This window comes from Leptodactylus fuscus, chromosome 2, assembly GCF_031893055.1.
Source record: "Leptodactylus fuscus isolate aLepFus1 chromosome 2, aLepFus1.hap2, whole genome shotgun sequence".
In the NCBI taxonomy this organism is placed as follows: Eukaryota; Metazoa; Chordata; class Amphibia; order Anura; family Leptodactylidae; genus Leptodactylus; species Leptodactylus fuscus.
The window spans coordinates 163,587,177-163,606,289 of record NC_134266.1 but is presented as its reverse complement, the minus strand read 5'-3'; the positions used below and the strand labels follow the sequence as shown (position 1 = coordinate 163,606,289).

Sequence of the window (19,113 nt, the reverse complement as noted above, 5' to 3'; positions counted from 1 at the left end):
TTAGGTAACCTCTTTTTTTTTTTTTTTTTTTTTTTTTTTTTTTTTATGATTGCCAGGCCTGAATCTCATTACGTCTGCCATTGAAGTACAGAAAAATAGCAGCAGCCATACGCCTCAAAAAACGTTGCCTCGGTCGGCTTTGACCAAAACGCTTAAGGTCTTAATGTCCGTGATGGGTGTAGGCACTGATTTCGGGCATTGGCGCTGGGTCTGTACTGTATAATACAGCAACTGCTCAGCTCCATATTTAAATACCTGCCATATACTGTAATGTCAGGAAGGGGTAAAATTATAAATACATGCATTTTTAAGTAACAATGCACCATGTGAACCTACTCTTAAATTTCAAGCTAACTCATTTAACCCTTTCCCACCGCTCGCATTTTTTTTTCTTTAAAAGGATCCTATCATTCACACACTATTTTTTTCTAGGTACCACGTCGGAATAGCCTTTAGGCCAGGGCCCCACGGGACGTAAACGCCGCGATTTGCTGCAGCGAAGACGCTGCGGGAAAAATTGTGGCGTTTTACAGTGCAAGCAAAGGGGATGGGATTCATGCGAATCCCATGCCCACTTTGCATAAAAAAACACAGTGCGGACATGCTGCGATTTGCAAAGCCGTTGCGTCCCCAATGCTGCCAGAGAGCTCTCCAGTGCCGCCTCCATCTTCATCAGCATCGAGGTCTTCACCGCGTCTTCTTACTTCTAGGCCTTGGGCCTGCCGACTGCGAAGGCTCACGGCCACAAGAAAAATGTCCGCTTCCACAGTATTGTAATTATGTATGCCATTTTCTTGTGACATGCGCAGTTGGCTTGCCCTAGGCCTAGAAGTAAGAAGACGCCGCTAGAAGACCTCGTTGCAGTTGAACATGGAGGCGGCGCTGGAGAGCTCTTTGGCAGCATTGGGGACGCCCTTAGTGCTGTTTGAGTGCTGGGGCCCGTCCCCAGTGCTCTGCGAGAGAGCTCATTTACATACCGACAAGAACCGGGATTGTAGGCGAACGGCAGCATGGAGAAGAAAAGGAAAGGTAGGAGAAAAATAGCCTTTCTAAAGGCTATTCCGACGTGGTACCTAGAAAAAAATAGTGTGTGAATGATAGGATCCCTTTAAATGTAGACTATGAGCCCCATATAGGGCTCACAATGTATATTTTTCCCTGTCAGTATGTCTTTGCAGTATAGGAGGAAATCCATGCAAACACGGGGAGAACATACAAACTCCTTGCAGATGTTGTCTCTGGCAGGATTTGAACCCAAGACTCCAGCACTACCAGGCCGCAGTTCTAACCACTGAGCCACCGTGTTGCCCCTGGCATTTTTCTAAGGCCAGGTTCAGAATGGGTTTTTCAGTCAGGATTTTAAGGCAGAATCCGCCTCAAAATCCTGACCAAAAACACGACTCCCATTGAGTCTTTTTTTCACGAGCGGTCTGTTCCGGCTCCCAGAAAAAAGAAGCAACATGCTCGTTCTTCAGGCGGATGCTGTGGCTGGTTCAGCCTCGGATGTACGCCTGAAGACACTCCCTCCCGACTAGGCCCATTCATTTGGGCTTAATCAGAAGTTGAGTGCCGCAAATGGATGCTGGTGCACTGCAGCGGTATCCAGTCCCAGCTACCGTTTTTTTTGGTCTGGAATCTGTGGCGGCCTCCACCTCAAATTCTGGACCAAAAAACCCTGTGTGAACTCAGTCTTACTCTCCACCTGCCAATGCCCACATCTTTTTTTTATTTTTCTGTTCACAGAGCCATACGAGTGTTTAACATTTCAAGGACATTAACTTTGTAGTGGCACCATTTAATATTCTGTACAATGTACTGGGAAACTGAAAAAATAAGAATGGGGTGGAATTAGAGGAAAAAATGTGTTTGTGTGACTTTCTTACAGGTTTTGTTTTTACGGCGTTCACGTTGCAGCCAAAGTAACATGTCACCTGTATTCTATGGGTCGGTATGATTCTGAAAGTACCAAATATATATTTATTTTTACATTTTGACCCCTTTTAACTTTTTTTTTTACTTCCATGTACAGGGATGCATCAAGAGTCTTTCTTGTGAGGAAAGTTATACTTTTTAGTTATACTATTTTGGAGAGGCAAAACACCAAAGAAAATGTCAGTTTGACCATTTTGATTTTTTTTTCCCCTGCAACAACATGCACAGTATGGGTAAAATAATTGTGTATATATTTGTGTGTATTTGTGTGTAAGACGCACTGGACTATAAGATGCACCTAGATTTTAGAGGAGGAAAATAGGGAAAAAAGATTTTGAAGTAAAAACTGGTAAAATATTTAATATATGGGAGTTGTAGTTTTGCAACAGCTGCAAGGCCACATTGACAGGTGACCCTGCAGCTGTACGGGGACGCATAGAGTGTTTTTTTTTTACGGGGCCAGATGTACTTTTTAGTTATACCAATTTGGGGAATATCTATTGCTTAGATCACCTTGTATTGAAAAAAAAACCGGCGGTTTAGCAATTGTGATTTTGACGTTCACCGTACAGGAAAACTATTAGTAGACCGGGCATTTTCGAACACAGGGATACCTAATGTGTATGACATATGATTTTCTACTTTTATATATATTCTAGGGAAAGGAGGTGATTTAGAACTTTTATTTATTTCATTTTTTTATTATATATTTTTAAAGCTTTTTTTTTTTTTTTACTATTTTATTCCCCCCCGGGGGCTTGAACCTGCGGTCACTTGATTGCAAGTCCCATAGACGGCAATACAACTGTATTGCCGTCTATGGGACATTCTGTATATTACTATTACGGCTGGTCATAGACCCAGCCGCAATACTAATACAGCAGTGACAGGCCTGGGAGCCTTCATTAGGCTCCCGGCTGTCACCCGAACAGGTCGGCTCCTGCGGTATCACCGCGCAGCAGCCGGCCTGCAACTTTACAGGTATGGGGCTGGTGGGGACCGGCCCCGGGGAAGAAGGGGCCGCCAATACAGACCCGGCATCCGCGGTACTAGAGAGGCGGATGCCGGCGAGGGATAGACGCCGGCACAGGTCCCGGGGCCTGAGACATCGCTACGCTCCTCTGCCCTGCATGAGGCCAGCGGCGGGGGGACAGAGGAGCGGAATAGCATCACCCTGCCGCTGCTGGCTTCATGCAGGGCAGAGGAGCGTAGCGATGTCTCAGGCACCTGTGCCGGCGTCTATCCCTCGCCGGCATCCGCCTCTCTATTACAGCGGATGCCAGGCGCCACATTTGGACTATAAGACGCACCCTTCTTTTCCCCCCAAATTTTGGGGGAAAAAAGTGCGTCTTATAGTCCGAAAAATACAGTATATATTTGGGGAATTTTTTTGACCTGATCATAACAATACTACTGTTTTTTTCAGTACATTGAGAAATTCTTTCACTTCTATAATAGAGATGTATGGGAAGACAGTCCTGGGATCCTTCAACAGGGTTCCAGCGGTCATGGATGCAGGCCACATAACCCCCAGAATACAGAAATATAGCTAATGTTTTGTATGGGTGCCCCGACTCTACACTGATGACAAATTTTCGGAAAAGGAGGATCAGTCATGATGGGTGTTCAATCCTTTTGTTGTCAGTGGAGATAAGCTGTCAGCTTGATAACTTATTCTCTATGGAGAATAAAACAGACGTGGTTCGGCCAACTCCTGGTTTGGGCTTAAAAATACTAACCATAATGCTGGAGTGTAAATTAAATAGACATAAGGTATCATTGAAAGATTTGTACTTGCTCTGTGTTTTTGGCACACATTCACTGGTGTGTGAATAAGGCTGCTGACATTTTGACTTCACTCTACACCCGTAGACCTGCTGCAGTAGTACAGTGGAGTAAGTGACTGCACCCAGAGCAGCATGTACAGTTTTCAGGCACCCCCCAACGCTCTGCAAAAGTAATAGTCAGGACACCAGGGATCCTCAATAGCCCCTTTAAATAAACACAGCAAAAAAATATCAAAATGGCTGGACTGACATTTTTTCATAATTTCTCTCCCAAATAATTTGAGTAAAAAGTGATCAATACATTACACATTCCCCAAAAATGGTATCAAATAAAAAAACATTTAAACAGCCTCACATACAGAAAAATATACATAGAAAATAATTACAAGTGTCCCAATATGCGACGCAGAACAATCTTTGTATTTTTAAGTCTTTAATTTTTTTAATGGTATTAAAAACGCAAAAAAGTTCTATAAATGTGGTGTTGGCATGAGCATACTGACCCACGGGATATAGGTAACATGTTATTATTGCACAGTGAACACTGCCAATAGGAAATCCATAAGATAACGGAAACATTTAAAAGGAACATACTACTATGAGGTCTTTCTGTATAGGTTTTATTTAGTATTCAGTCAGTGGTGTTCATCTGCAATATAGTAAATTAAATCAAGTTGCTAAAGATTTTTTACTTTGATATAAAATATATAGTATTTTAATATTTCTCTTGCCACCAGTTTTTTGGGCCCTGTTGGCCAAAATGAGTTGGAGTCCTTTTTTGACCATCTGTGGCTTTCCGCTTTAGTAACTCGTATGTTTTAGGATCAAATGACAAGCGTTGTTCAGAAGAGTCACATCGTTCCTTCAGTCCTTCGTGTTTTCTTGTTGGCACAGACAACAGTGCTTCCTTCCAGTCTCCTGTCTCCCTAATAGTCATCAGGATTTCGATCACTTGGTTTAGGGTAAGATTTTTACCACCACAGTTCCACTTCAGAAAGTTATCCAGTGGTAGTCGTGCCGTGGCTATCTGTAGCCTCTTAGCATTTCCTAAAGACACTCCAGTCTTTTGACTTTTGTCAACAAAAGCACCAATGATATAAATTTTGTCATGGTCAAAGGACTTTAGCACATTTGGAGAGTCAGCTGTCAGGTAAACTAGTCGGTCTTTGGGGAAGATTTCAACATGAGATTTTTCAGTGCTAGTTATTAAGACATTGTCCCAGGAACCTTGGTAATATTTCACCAATTCTTTATGGTATGGACCGTTGGGCTGTAAATTACAGAAATGGATATGAAAGGGTTCCCTAGACTTTGTGTTGAAGCTTTCACACATCTGAAGCTGGCTTACTGTATTTTCCAATTCCCTCTGAGACATATAGCGGTCATAAACCATATCAAATACTAAAGGTTGCCCAAATATCATTGCTTGGGCAACACGCCATGCATCAAAGCGATCCTCTGTCCTTCTCCTGAATTTTAATAAGTAGGAACTTGGCTTCTCAATGTTGATCTCAACATCACTCTTTGACTCCTCTTTTTCTAATTTCTTTTTTTGCCTATTTTTCTTTTTTAGTTCTTTAAATAGAAGTTGTTTCAAGTATTTTTTTCTGGAAGACTTTGTGGAGAGCTCCAGAAGGGCCTGTAATTCATCTGTACTAATGGAATCAGGTACAGCTTTTCCTGCCAGCCTCCACATATCAACAAGTTTCTGCATACTTTCTATAGTGGATACCTCTTCTGTTTCTTCTTCAATTTGTTCGTTTTCAGTCCTCGGTGCAGCACTTCTTAAAATATTCTTCCATGTGTCTAGATCTAACTTTTCGGAAGGACTGGGCTTCTCTTGGTTGTTCATGTTATGGGTTAGCATTAACATTCTACGCTGCAAGAGCTGGTGAGAAATTCTTAAAGGGAGCTGTCTATTTGCACCCTCCATAACCACATTATGAAACGCAGGACAACGAACTGTTCGTAGCAATGTATTAATGAAACCCATTTTCCAGGTTGTGTGGAAATTAGACTGCAAAGAAAACAGAATAATGGTTTTACATGTAGAAAATGATTCATGCAGGGTAGTGTAAGGGCCCCTTCACACGGCGTAAGAGTGCCGCCCATTTAGATACGTATACACGTGTCCAAGCGCGGCGCTTCAAAACAGAGCCCATTAATTTCAATGTGAAGTGCGCGTATATTGGCATATATGCGCGCTTCCCATTGAAATCAATGGGCTCTGTTTTGAAGCGCCGCGCTCGGACATGTGTATACGTGTCTAAATGAGCTGCGCGCTTACGCCGCGTGAAGGGGCCCTTATACAAATGTACATACAAACACAGTAGTAGAGTAGGCCTCACGTATGGCTGCATCAAGGAGAGAATGGAGGTCTATAACTGAATAACCAACCTGTGACCATAGCTCTATTATGAGATCATTCACCTTCATGTGACTGTTACCTGCATGGACTGTTGTTGCATTTTTTTTTTTTTTGTATAACACTCTCTGTGAGTCCTGTGGTTATCAATGGGAAAACTGACTTCCTGAACACAGATGATGCTGTTTAAGGGATCACTACACAGTGAATAATTGAATACAGGGGTTGGCCACTTTCAGACCTGTATTGATCAGTGCACCTGTGTTATCACAAGATCATGGGCATCATTGCTGGGCGGTAAGCAATGCCCCCTCTCACAGTACAGTGCTATGGACGCTGCTGTGAGGAAGGGCGTTCCTGACAGACTGTCAGACACTGAAGAGCTACAATAATGGCACTGATAGCTCTTCAGCGGGGGCACAGAACGGGCAGGCTGATAGTGCGCTGAATTTTTTTCTCTACTTTTCAGCCAGAGTTACTTTCTGCATATTAGTCTATGGAGAGGGAGGGGGTAGGATGACCCTGCTAGAAAAGACAATCATGTGACCACTGAGGCCAATCAGTGAGACTCTGGAAGAGCCCCGGGACGCACAGGAGAACTCCAGAGCATCAAGACAAGCAAGTATGCATTTTTTTTGTTTAATACCCCCGGTTAATTTAAAAGTTAAAAAGTTTGTCCATTTTTGCATGGACAACCCCTTTAATGTTGCAATTTAGCTTTTATTTATACACCTCAAAAGTGTGAGAATTGTCTTGGCTACCAGAGGTGCAAAATGTCTGAAAACTCCTGGCGGTGAAAGGATTAATAGATCATGTATGGAAAGTCTTCAGTATGTGGCTGCTATAAGGGCAATGGTGGAGTGAAGTAAAAATATGAAATAGACCGGTAATTTTTAATTTTTTGTTAGGAATTCAATTCTGCATCACAGCAACTATGGAGCAGGATTCCAATTAGAAACAATTGGAGGCATCAGGGTTCCTTCATGCAAAAATCTGGACAAATTCTTAGTCACATGGCTTCACTATATATATTATCCATGGTGTGTAACACAGTGTGTACACTGGATAGGTGTTAGAGCCAGAAGACTCCTCTTTGCTTATTTCACCATGCTGTGACTCGGTAAGCTACCTAGAGCAGCGCGGGGAGGATATTCTATATGTCACCTTTCTTAAAAGTCGTGTCTAGAGTCCAGGGCTGTCACACAGAGCTGCCCCGACCACTGCCAGCACACGGCTCTCCACACATACACACTTACTTACTGTCTGTCTCTCACACGCTGCGCCGCCACTGCACAATGACAAGAGCGCACACTTCCTCTTCCGGTGTAACCTTCTATTCCTTCCCCTGTCAGACGCGACAGCCTAGTGTCTTCTACTCACTGATACTATGCACAGGGACGAAGGAGAGCGCCCCCATCATTAGCCGGTAATACCCTACCAGTCAGCGGGGAGCAGAATACAAATACAATATACAAATATATATATATATATATATATATATATATATATATAGGCTCTGTAGCATCAGCCAGTTATATACATTCCTATACGAGCACCTCATACCAGTGCATGTAACAAGCTGTATAGTGTTGACCCCCACATGAATCAGATGCCAAGTCCTGAGTTTTGCAGTGCCCCGATGTTCTTGAGATCTGTGTTATATGGGATGTTGCTGCTGCCTTCACCCTGCACCTACGGTAATGTGTCACATGTGGATGTGACCTTATGATGGCTTATGTGATTAGCAGGACTATGACGTTAGTAGGACAGACCAAAACACAGACTTATTTAAAGGGACCTTTCACCACCTGGGGCTCATGTGGTTTTATACATCGTTAGAAAGCCTACAGTGCACTGAATTCAGCGCATTATCGGCTTTCCCGTTCTGTGCCCCGGTAAAGAGCTATTGGTGCCGATACCATAGCTCTTCAGTGTCAGAAGGGCGTTTCTGACAGTCTGTCAGGAACGCCTCTCCTCACAGTAGCGTCTATTGCGCTGTACTGAAACACCCTTCTGATAGTGTAGCGCTACTGACAGCTCTTCACCGGGGCCCAGAACGTGAAAGCCGATATTGCGCTGAATTGCACGTTGGCTTTCTAAGGAAGTGCGTATCACATTGAAAGCAGTAGGGAAAAAAAGCCTCCTATTGATTTCAATGGGTAGCACTCGTGTGCCAGCACCCATTCTAGGCAATGGGAGCTGGTTTTTACACGCTCATTCTAAACGACTTTTACGTTCAGAATGAGCGGAGTGTATACTTCATGTGAAGGCTCCCTTAACGGTGTATAAAACCGCATGTGCCCCAGGTGGTGAAAGGTCCTCTTTAAGCTAAGGCCCCACATTGTGAAAAAGCTGCTTTTTTTTGTTGCGTTTTCAGCGTTTTATTTTTTCTATTTATCCAAATCCAGGAATGGTTACAAAAGGAATGGGAAATATATAGTAAATACTTCTACTTTTACTCAATCCACACCTGGCTTTGGAAAAAAAAAAAGTAAATTCTGCAACAAAAAAACCTGCGTTTCTGCAACATGGAGCCTCCGTCTTATTTTTCCACAGCCTGATTCCAACTCTTTCGTAAATAGCTGACAGCACGGGTTAGTCAGAAGTAGAGATGAGCGAATAGTATACGATCGAATACCTCGCTCCCATAGGAATGTGTGTAAGTGGCCGAACACCAAGGGGTTAAGCGCAGTGAATATTCATATCTAGTCAGAAGCAATAAAGATCTTCTAACTCATTAAAATAAATTCCTATGAAAATAAATATGCAATCAACTATTCATCTAACTAAATAAAAAGGCAGCACTCCAAAAAAATATGTAAAAAAAACCCAAAAACCTCCAAAACCCTCACTGGTATTTATTCCATGTGCAACGTTTCAGCTCCATATTCAAGATCCTTTGTACATGTAAAATTGAAAAGTTTAACATAGAATAAATACCACTAAGTGAGGGTTTTGGAGGGTTTTTTTCATATTTTTTGGAGTGCTGCCTTTTTCTTTGTTTATTGTTGTGGATCTTTTTGGTCAAAGACCCGTTGCTTAGGCAGGGTTCACACTACCATTGGATTCTGTTATCAAGGTGTCCGTAACCCCTCCCCCCCTCCAAAAAAACGGGCACCTATCATAACGGACGTTAACAAACACGAACTATTGTTAATTTGTCCATTTTTTTAAATAACTGATCTATCCATTTAATGGATCAGTTAAAAAAAAAAAGGATACTCTAGCATCAGTTAGTGTCCGTTTTTTTATACTGTATTTTTTTTTCTAATTTATTTATTAATGAATTACTTATTTTCTAATTTATTATTCTTCTTTATTTACTAATTATTAGTTTTCTCTCTTATAGACACCATATAAAGTCAAGTCTGAAAGATCATGAGTTTTTTGCTGCCAAAGCTGAGTAGTAAACGTGAGGTAGATAATGCGATAAAGACAACAGCTGAAGTGGTCTTGGTTCTCCGGTTTGGAAGAGACGATGACTCTGTTTGTCTGCAGCTTGATGATATTGTAAGTGTTAATATTTTATGTTTGGAAAGCTTTTCAGTGAGAACTTTTTTTATTCTAATAAATTCTTTATTTGTATCAAAAATAGGGAACGATAAAAATAACATAATAAACCATACATGGACTCCACACATATAGGAGCCAGTAAACAAACTGTAACAAAAACAGGAACAATTTGCTTAGCAGATGAGAGATTGCAACTGTGACAATTTATGAAGAAGTATTTGCACAAACAGAGAGAAAGGATAGGAAGGGCACACATAGGAGGGAAGAGAGAGGGAAGTACCATATATTTTGGACTGTAAGACTCACCAGACTATAACCTGGACATAGGTTTTTAGTACAAAATAGGAAAAAAAAATTTGAAGCATTGGGTGAACATATCCTAATAGTATAGTAAAGTATGGTTGAAAAAAAACATAAACCATATGGACAAGCTGTAAGGTTATGCAAATCGAGGAAGTAGCAGGTGTAGGTAAGATCTCCAATTGTTCAAGTACCTAGCTCCAATCTATGGCACATGGAAAGGTCATAAAAGTCAGATTAAAAGCAACATTTTTAGCCTCATAAAACCTTAGAGCTCTGATCAAGTGGTGTGGGATGATGTGAAATGTCTCCTGTTTGCCAATGTTCTAGTTATCTCCGTGCAAACTGAGAAGAACAGAATCCTTGACACAAGATACCTAAGTTTGGCTCTCCAGCAGATCACTAGGCCGAGATCTCAGCACTGTTCAGTGTTTCGTGTCTGGGTGGTTTGGTGAACAATGACAAACTGCAATGACATCAAGAGGTGCTGGGGGAGAACCTCTGCATGGGCAGATTGTTTGTTTGGAAGAATGGTATATACTGGGGCTAGCAATTAATCATTGTGAACTTACATTGATTAATTTATTTATTTTGCATCTGTCATTCTGTGTCATTGGCTATTTCACTCACAGTATGCTGTCTAATCAGGAATGCTGATCTGTGAATAACCAAAATACAGGGACATGTTGTGGTATGTAAATAGGGGCATGTCTTAAAATAATTTAAAATCCAAAAAGAAGAAAACCACTGGCACTATTGCCAAAAAAGGTACCATCTTGTCACATAAATGAGGAGGAAACTAATAAGTTAGACTTGTGTGGTGGAGTTAAGAGAAGGAGCTCTAATAAAATAGTCCATAACAGTCAATGTACGAAGGAAAAGCACAGCTTGACATTGCATTGATTTTATTGTGGAATCAGTGACCTGGCCTTTTCTCCAAACTGTCTCAGGAGTTGTTCTTCTACAAAACAACACAAAGCCATACCTTGCTACTGTGAGCAGTCTGCATGGCCTAAATGTGCTACCATGGCCTTCAGCATCTCCAAACTTGTCTCCCATCGAGCACGTCTGGGAAATCATTGGTTGGCAATTGCAAAGTGCGCTGCCAGCAGCCAATCTTGATGATTTACGTGCCCAAGTGCATCCAGCCTGGCACAGCATTCTACATTAATCGTTAATAACCTAATTCATTGCATGCCAAGGAGTGTAAGTACATGTATTTCTGCACATGATGCTCATCATTGACAGTGAACAAAAGACTTTTCTTTCTTGATGTTGCAATTTCAATCTTGAGGAATGTAATTATCATGTGGAGGCTTCTTTATGTGTACTAAAACATGAATACCAAATCATAATATACACATATAACAAAGAGAGGGTGCACAACCAAATCATAATTATCTAACCAAGTTATCTTTATTGGGATATATAAGACATCAAGGAGACTGATTAATAAAAAGCATCCCATGTCAGGCAAAAAACAAATACACCATAAAAAATCATCTGTTTCCTATTCTTTTCAGTTGGAAGCAGATACTTCATAGGTGTCCTACCCGATGAAACGTCCTTCACACAGATTTCTCCCAAAGTATATCTGACCCCTCAACACTGTGCCAGCTTTCTGAACTTTTTTTTAGCTTCTTTATACAAGAATAAGAACATTGTGATTAAAATCAAGAATTGCCCATAAGCTTTAAAAAATAAAAATATAAAAAAAATCAATATTTTATTTAATTAGCTCTTATTGTATTCGTTTAGAAAATATGATTTGTAACTGGATTGAAAACTGTGTTCTTGTCTTTTCAGCTTGCAAAGACATCGCATGATCTAAGTAAAATGGCTGCTGTTTATCTAGTTGATGTGGATAAAGTGCCAGTATACCGCCAATACTTTGATATCAGCTATATACCATCAACTGTCTTTTTCTTTAATGGGCAACATATGAAAGTGGATTACGGGTAATGTGGCAATTGTCTACTATTTATTTATTGTTTTCAAATAAAAACTACTAATGTAGTGTCTTAATGTTCCCCTAGCCCTAAAGGTGAGTGGTATTGAGCTGGATTGTTTGTGGCTAAGAACACACTGCTGGAATTGCAGCAGCCAAACAACCTCTCCTTCCACCGCCTTATGTGTGATGTTCACACTCGCTGGGATTCCTTGTACATGCTGGACTGTCTGTATGAGCAGCAAAAGAATGTGAATGAGTACTGCATTCTGCCATCCATAGAGACAATGTGTTATTTTGAAATCTGCCAATGAGACAAGTGTGTTGCCATCTGAGATTCTTTGAGGCGGCCACCAAATTTGTCAGTAGGAACAACTGCAGCATTAGTGTAATTTCTTCAATACTACAGCAAATGCCGTACTGGGGACCTTCATGAAAGGAACAGGTGGATGAAAAGCGGGGTCTGGGTTATGGAGGCCCTGGGATTCCAAGACTGTAGGAGAAGGAGGGCTTTGTTGCGTGGAGATGATAAACAGCATGTTGTCCAAGGCCAGTTATCACAAGCCCCTGGGTCAGTGCACATATTACCAAGTACGGCAATCTGCAAGTTAGTTGCTTACATAGTGACAAGTGTATTGATCGCATTAGGTAAAGGGTTGACTACTGAAATGCCATGCTTTTAGACCCTAGTTATAAAGCCAAATTGGCCACATTTTTTAAGTGCTCACCGCAAAATTGTCATATTATCAGGATAAGTGGTAGACCCTGCTTGCCACTGTATTTAGCCACGGCCAGCTGCCTGTCTGCCCAGAAGGCCCCTGCCCACTCCCAGTCCTCCTTACTCTGCTAGCACCACAGCCACAAGCAGCAGAAGTAAAAGTAGCGGCAGCCAGTACAATATCTTGGCCAAGAGGAACCAGAAAGCCTGAAAGACTGTTCATTTGCTCCAGTAGATAATCTTGACCCCGTGGACATTCCTTGGCCAATAGATTCAAGCATTGGCAGAAGCTGGCCCAGTTTGCCATGGCTGTTGTCTTGTCCCGCCTCAAGTATAATGCCTGAGTGGATGTGCAGTGCTGCGGGTGGCATTATAACCCCTAGGCAAATCAAGCCTAGGGGTGGGAAAAATGACCTATGAAAATGAATTAGGCAACGATTCATGAGGCTTTTCACCCACCTCTGGCTAATGCCAATAAATAGATCTGCCACCGCATCTGTTTCCCTATATTAATGTTTGGTTTACTCTACTTGTGAGGCTGCCTTCTACCCCTAAATCACAGCCGAACATTATCTCCTGTGGCTTAGTCTGTCATGTTCTATTCCATTCTGTACTGTTGCCACAACTATCACATCCGCCTCCGCTCAGCCAAACATCTCCTGTGGCCTGATCCATCATGTTCCATTCCATAATGTATTGCCACAGTCTTGGCATATAAAATTTTTTAAATTAGATTATTACAAAAAGAGGCCCACCCACCCCCCGAAAAATGAACTTTGCAACCAGGCACACTGCCACAATTTTTTCTTAGCATGAAACCTGATGCACTTTCAAGATCCTAAATTTTGGAATTGCTCGTAAAAGCCAATACTCCTTCCAATACACGTGCCATGTGTCTGTGAGAACACGAGCAAGACATCTTTCCCTGAAGCTTGTTGGAACGTTTTAAATTTTAAAAAGAGTAAAAATATGATAGCACAGTGTATGGTAAGCAAGCAGTTTGTATTCACTACCTAACATTTGTTATTCTCTAGACATTCATGTTACTGTCACTTTGACATAATTTTGGCTATGTTTGCCTTGGAGATTTAGAAATGTGTTAGGTAGGTCATATCAGTTATGACAGTGTCTTACTTTATTTTTTATCTGATTTAGAGCAAATTAATTTGGACCAAAATGAATTCTGGAACTAAATCAATTGAACCCAAAATAAATAGAAACGTTATAGGTTCTAACTCTGGTCATGACCTTTGTATACTTCTTCTCTGTTCATTGCTTCTCTGTTGTAGTGTGTGTGCAATGTACTGTATATGTAAGCACAATAGGTGACATTTTCTCATGGTTCTTTTACATGGCAGATTCTCTGACCATAAAAGTTGCCAATTGATGACATGTAAGTTAATTAGCTCTTGATACAGGAGTTAATGAACGATTGCTTGTGACCCTTCTCATCTATTTTACATGACAGAAACACATCTGTTTAGGGGGCAATACGGTGGCTCAGTGGTTAGCATTGCAGCGCTGGAGTCCTGGGTTCGAATCCTGCCAGGAACAACATCTTGTATGTTCTTCGTATGTTTGTGTGGCTTTCCTCCCATTCTTCAGACATACTCATAGGAAAAAAAAAAAAAAAAGTACACTGTGATCCCTATATGGGGTCACAATCTACAAAAAAAGAAAAAAAAGCACATCTATTTACACATGAGGCCAACAAAGAATTGTTGGCCTCATAAAAAAATGTGATCAATTACAAACGTTGCTGTCAGTGCACCCAGTAGATAAAGTGGCAAAACTGGGCTGTATTAGGGTAAGATCACACGGTGGTAACCTTTTCCGACTTTCCGCACAGCTAGCAGCAACGATATGCCGATGCAGTGCACCAACATCCCGCTCCTGATTAGGCCTGAATGAATGGGCCTAAGCAGGAGTGTGTCTCAAGCTGCGGACGTGAAGATGGGGCATGCCGCTTTTTTTTGCCCGTAGCTGAAAAAAATCGCTAGTGGAAAAAAACTGCGAGTGACTCCCATTGAAATGAATGGGAGACATTTTTGCAGAGGCCTAAAGGAATCTAAGATAACTCCAGTCCTGGCAGTTTCACCTCTTATATGCCTTGATCATCTTAGGTGTTTGACAGAAGAAGTGGACTCCTTATGTGTTCCCATTGGTGCCACTCAACACAGTTGTGGGGAGCTCGTGGCATGGCCAAACAGAAAAAACGAAGACTCCAGAGGCTACAATGTAACATTAATATGTTCTAATGCTTTGAAACATGTATAAATATGTCCCTTGCCATAATATAGCTGTATTGAACTATCCATATTATGGACTTCTAGATTTGTAATGAACTAAATATAGAATTATGTGTTGAGCTAAGTTTGGATCAGTAGAACCACCGCGACTTCTGTTGTGACTGTAAAAACAGATACTAAAATCTGCCATGTGAATCGAGCCAGCGGATCATTTATTGTATTCTTTAGTGGTCTTTCAAATCCAGAGGGTCTGAATAATAACTAGAAAAGGTTCAGCATGTTACACTTTTTTTTTTTTTTTTTTCTTTCCCTACAGGGGTGATAACACAGGTCCTATAATAACACTAAATGCAATTTGTTTTTTAGGTCACCAGATCATACCAAGTTTGTTGGAAGTTTCAAGACGAAACAAGATTTTATTGACCTCATTGAAGTAATTTATCGGGGAGCGATGCGTGGAAAACTCATTGTACGAAGTCCAATCGATCCAAAGAACATTCCAAAATATGACCTTTTATATCAGGGAGTTTAGGGTAGCCAATGGCATTTTAGCCATGATGAAGACAAAAAGGTCTATATTTATGTTATTACTGTGTATGTATATATATATATATATATATATATATATATATATATATATATATATAAACATTGTTAGAAAAGACTGTGAATAAGGTTAGATGGCTGCCATGTTTTCTTTATGGACCCACCCAACAACTTTGATGCTGTCAAGCAAATGCATGCTTCTGATTAACTTTTTATAAACACAGGTCTATTTTGCATATACAATATTTATATTTTTATTTGAATTGTTTCTGTAAATATAATAAAATATATAATATTTCATGAATTACTTGCTGCTGAGGGTGGACTTTGCTTGTAGTGTTCATTTGCTTTATGCATTGGGAGAACTCTTGGTGCATACAACTATCCAATCCATAGGACTAGAGATGAGCGAACACTGTTTGGATCAGCTGATCCGAACAGCACGCACCCATAGAAATGAATGAAAGCACCTGTGACGCTGACTTTGCCGGCGGCCGGCGTCACAGGTGCTTCCATTCAGTTCTATAGGTGCTTGCTGTTCGGATCAGCTGATCTGAACAGTGTTCGCTCATCTCTACATAGGACCCCATTTACCTGCTTAAGGCCTTAAGAGTATCTTTTTGATCTCTATTGGGTTGGTAAACCTTGTTATAGCTTTTTCTTATGGATGGAATAGCTGCCTGCCATAATGAAGCACCTTGTAAAAAAAAAAAAGATAAATATTTATATATATATATATATATATATATATATATATATATATATATATATATATACACACACGATAATTCCCCAGATGTATACCACCAATACAAAAGACCTTGGGAACAGTGAGGAAGCATCATAATAAAAGTAAACTGTGTTTGACTTCTATTGTATGCATCATTACTGAACAATCAATTCAATGCTAAAGTATGTTATTCTATTTAATAATGGCTAATGATCATGTGGAGATCTGGACAAGATAGTCATAAAAGAAGATTCAGAAATGTTTAATATTTCTTTGGTTTCTTGCATACATATAGTTACATAGTTGATGAGGTTGGATAAAGACATCAGCAAAACCCTAACCAACATAAAATAAAATAGTACACTATAGATGGAACTGAGAATAAAGAGTAAATCAGACAGTATTCAGTGCAGTACCTAGGTTTTCCAATATGGTGCCCATCCAATGTTGCAATTGGATTGCTACTCTTGTTGTATATATTCAAGTAGACTGACCTGATTTACTAACATGCAAAAACAGAGTTCTAAATGGTCTTCAATTTGCCAAGTACTGTAGAATATAAAAGTTTATAGCACTTAAAGTTAATATTAAAGTTTTTAGGATAACCTTGACCTTCTCTTAGGGCCCCTTCACATGGCCGAGTCCAAATTGTTGGATATGGTCTATTTGTGGACTGAACTGGACCATGTGTGTAGGAGTCACCGTTTCAGAATTTGTTATGATGCAATGAGCTCCCTAAAAGCCCAGTCGTTACAGTAATTAACAGACCTAATGCTATCAGTTCATTTCTGTAGTGATCAGGCTGTTCGGGAGCTCACTGCATTATAATTGACTGATGCAATGACTCCTATAGATACGGCTAAGTTCAGTCCGGGAAACGTAGCCTATACACAGTCTGTTTTCATTCAGTCTTTTAATTATCCTAGATCTTCAGATTTCTGGAACATGTGAGCACGAAGATGAATCCAACCATACCAAATAGTCGTATTCACGTTAATGACAAAATTAGTGGGGTTTCACATTTTTGTTGTAGATCTGTCATTAGTTTGGATTATGCTATGCATTTTTGGCGCTTCTCCTCAGCAGAGACCCAGTGGCTATGGTGAGTGCTCAACTCCTGAGAGGGTACCATATTCAAAGTCCCCACATCCATCGTATTATTATTTTCCAGTCTCCACTGCTTTTTTGATACTGGTTATCTAGCAACGGGTTAGGACATCAATATTTGATATAATATTTGAGGGGGTTTGATACTCAGAGCCCACACAGATTTGCTGATCTAGCTGCTTCTGGGCGCTGGACGTTGTATCACTGGATAGTAAATAGAATCAGCTGTGAATGAAAGTAGAGCTAAAGTTCCCCAGTCCACCACTCTAGAGCTCTGGTTCTAGCACTTGAATAGGAGCTAAGCCGTTCTCGCTCACCTTCCACTTTAAGGTCAACAGACCTGTGCAGGGTCCCTCACAGATCAGAAGCTGATGATCTATCCTGTGATTTGGTTAGCAGTATCAAGAATGCAATAGAACCCCATTGAACAAGCTGGATTTATGAAAAATTGTGTTAGAATCAATTTTTGAGTCTTTCATTTTTAGAAGCATTAAAAAAATAATTTCTTCTACCAATAAAATAGGTAAATGTGCATATATCAGTACATTATGCCTGTTATGAATATCCTGAAGCTTTTTAGGCCAAGAAAACCTTCCATATAGACAACAGTTGATCCTGTGGCTTACTGTTTGTGTTTCTCTATTCCATAAAGCAGGTCTTGGGTTTAAGTCTCGGGATCTGTTGTACAAGAGGAGGCTGGGAGATAGTATAATGTATGGAAGCAACACAGTGATGTGGCGTTCACACCAGTGTCTGCTGTCCGCCCAGGGGTTTCCGTCCTAATCCCCGGTGAAACGGGATAGGGAATGGCTTGCCAGCGGTCAGTTTTAAAAACCCCAAATTTTCTAGGTGTAGATGCCGCATACGGACACCGGCAGTCACCTTTAAAAACCCATATAAATGAATGGGTTTTAAAGCTGACCACCGGCAAGCTGTTGCTGGTCCAGTTTCCATCCTAAACCCCGGGGCAGACAGCGGTGGTAGTGTGAACCCAGCCTTAGTAATTATAACTATTACTTATTACATTTATTTGTTTTTTTATCTATTATTATATTATATTCAATTTTGTAGTAAAATGTGCAGATTACTTTTCAGCTTGTTGAAGGGTTGTTACCTGAAACGTTGCATTGAACACATACACTAAACCCTAAAAACTTTGTACCTATGGGTCGTTTGATCCACTATAGGAGTGCTGGCCTACTTGTTTCTACTTGCAGGCATTTCAAATACATGGCTCTATACTCCATGCATAACACACTATATCCTTTTCAAACACATAGATCTTCACTGTATGCAGTAAAAACAAGCAGCTCTGTACTGTATGCCCTAAACATACACACATATCATTACACTGTATGCATCATACACACCCACAGCTCTGCACTGAATTATTACACAAGCATTTATGTAGTGTATGCACCGCATAGACCCGTGATGGTGAACCTATGGCAAGGGTGCCAGAGGTGGCACTCAGAGCCCTCTCTTTGGGCACCCATCCGTGGAACAGATTATACTGTGTGGGGGCCACCGTGGAGCAAATTGTACGGTGTGGGGACCACTGTGCAGCAGATTCTACTGTGTGAGGGCCACTGTGGAGCAGATTGTACTGTGTGGGGGTCACTGTGAGGCAGATTGGACTGTGTGAGGGTCACAGTGGGGCAGATTGGACTGTGTGAGGGTCACAGTGGGGCAGATTGGACTGTGTGAGGGTCACAGTGAAGCAGAAAGCTCTATAAAGCCCCATTCGTATGACCATATTTTGCAGGTCTGTAATTGTGTGCAGTTGTGGATCCGCACATTATTAAGGTTAAATTGCTGTGTTGGCACTTTGTGACAAATTAGTGGGTTTTGGGTTGCAGTTTGGGCACTCGGTCTCTAAATGGTTCGCCATCACTGGCATAGACATTTCAGTATTGTA

The 19,113-nt window shown here is 40.9% G+C and overlaps 2 protein-coding genes across 3 annotated transcripts; one reads left to right on the top strand and one right to left on the bottom strand.

Moving 5' to 3' along the window:
* Nucleotides 1–4,190: 4,190 nt before the first annotated feature.
* Nucleotides 4,191–7,688, bottom strand: TRMT10C (tRNA methyltransferase 10C, mitochondrial RNase P subunit). 2 transcript variants are annotated; one of them, XM_075264999.1, is made up of 2 exons: nt 7,648–7,688; nt 4,191–5,736 (listed from the first exon to the last, which is right to left on the bottom strand). In XM_075264999.1, exons 1-2 carry the CDS (start codon nt 7,684–7,686, stop codon nt 4,435–4,437), a joined length of 1,341 nt encoding a protein of 446 aa, XP_075121100.1. In that variant the 5' UTR covers nt 7,687–7,688; the 3' UTR covers nt 4,191–4,434. The 2 variants fall into 2 exon arrangements, with proteins under 2 accessions (XP_075121100.1, XP_075121101.1); XM_075265000.1 differs by lacking the exon at nt 7,648–7,688 and adding an exon at nt 7,345–7,518 and having other exon boundaries at nt 4,192–5,736.
* Nucleotides 7,415–15,669, top strand: TXNL4B (thioredoxin like 4B). The gene is made up of 4 exons (XM_075265001.1): nt 7,415–7,510; nt 9,434–9,594; nt 11,704–11,855; nt 15,179–15,669. The coding sequence occupies exons 2-4, from the start codon at nt 9,463–9,465 to the stop codon at nt 15,342–15,344; spliced, it is 450 nt and encodes a 149-aa protein (XP_075121102.1). The 5' UTR covers nt 7,415–7,510; nt 9,434–9,462; the 3' UTR covers nt 15,345–15,669.
* Nucleotides 15,670–19,113: the final 3,444 nt, after the last annotated feature.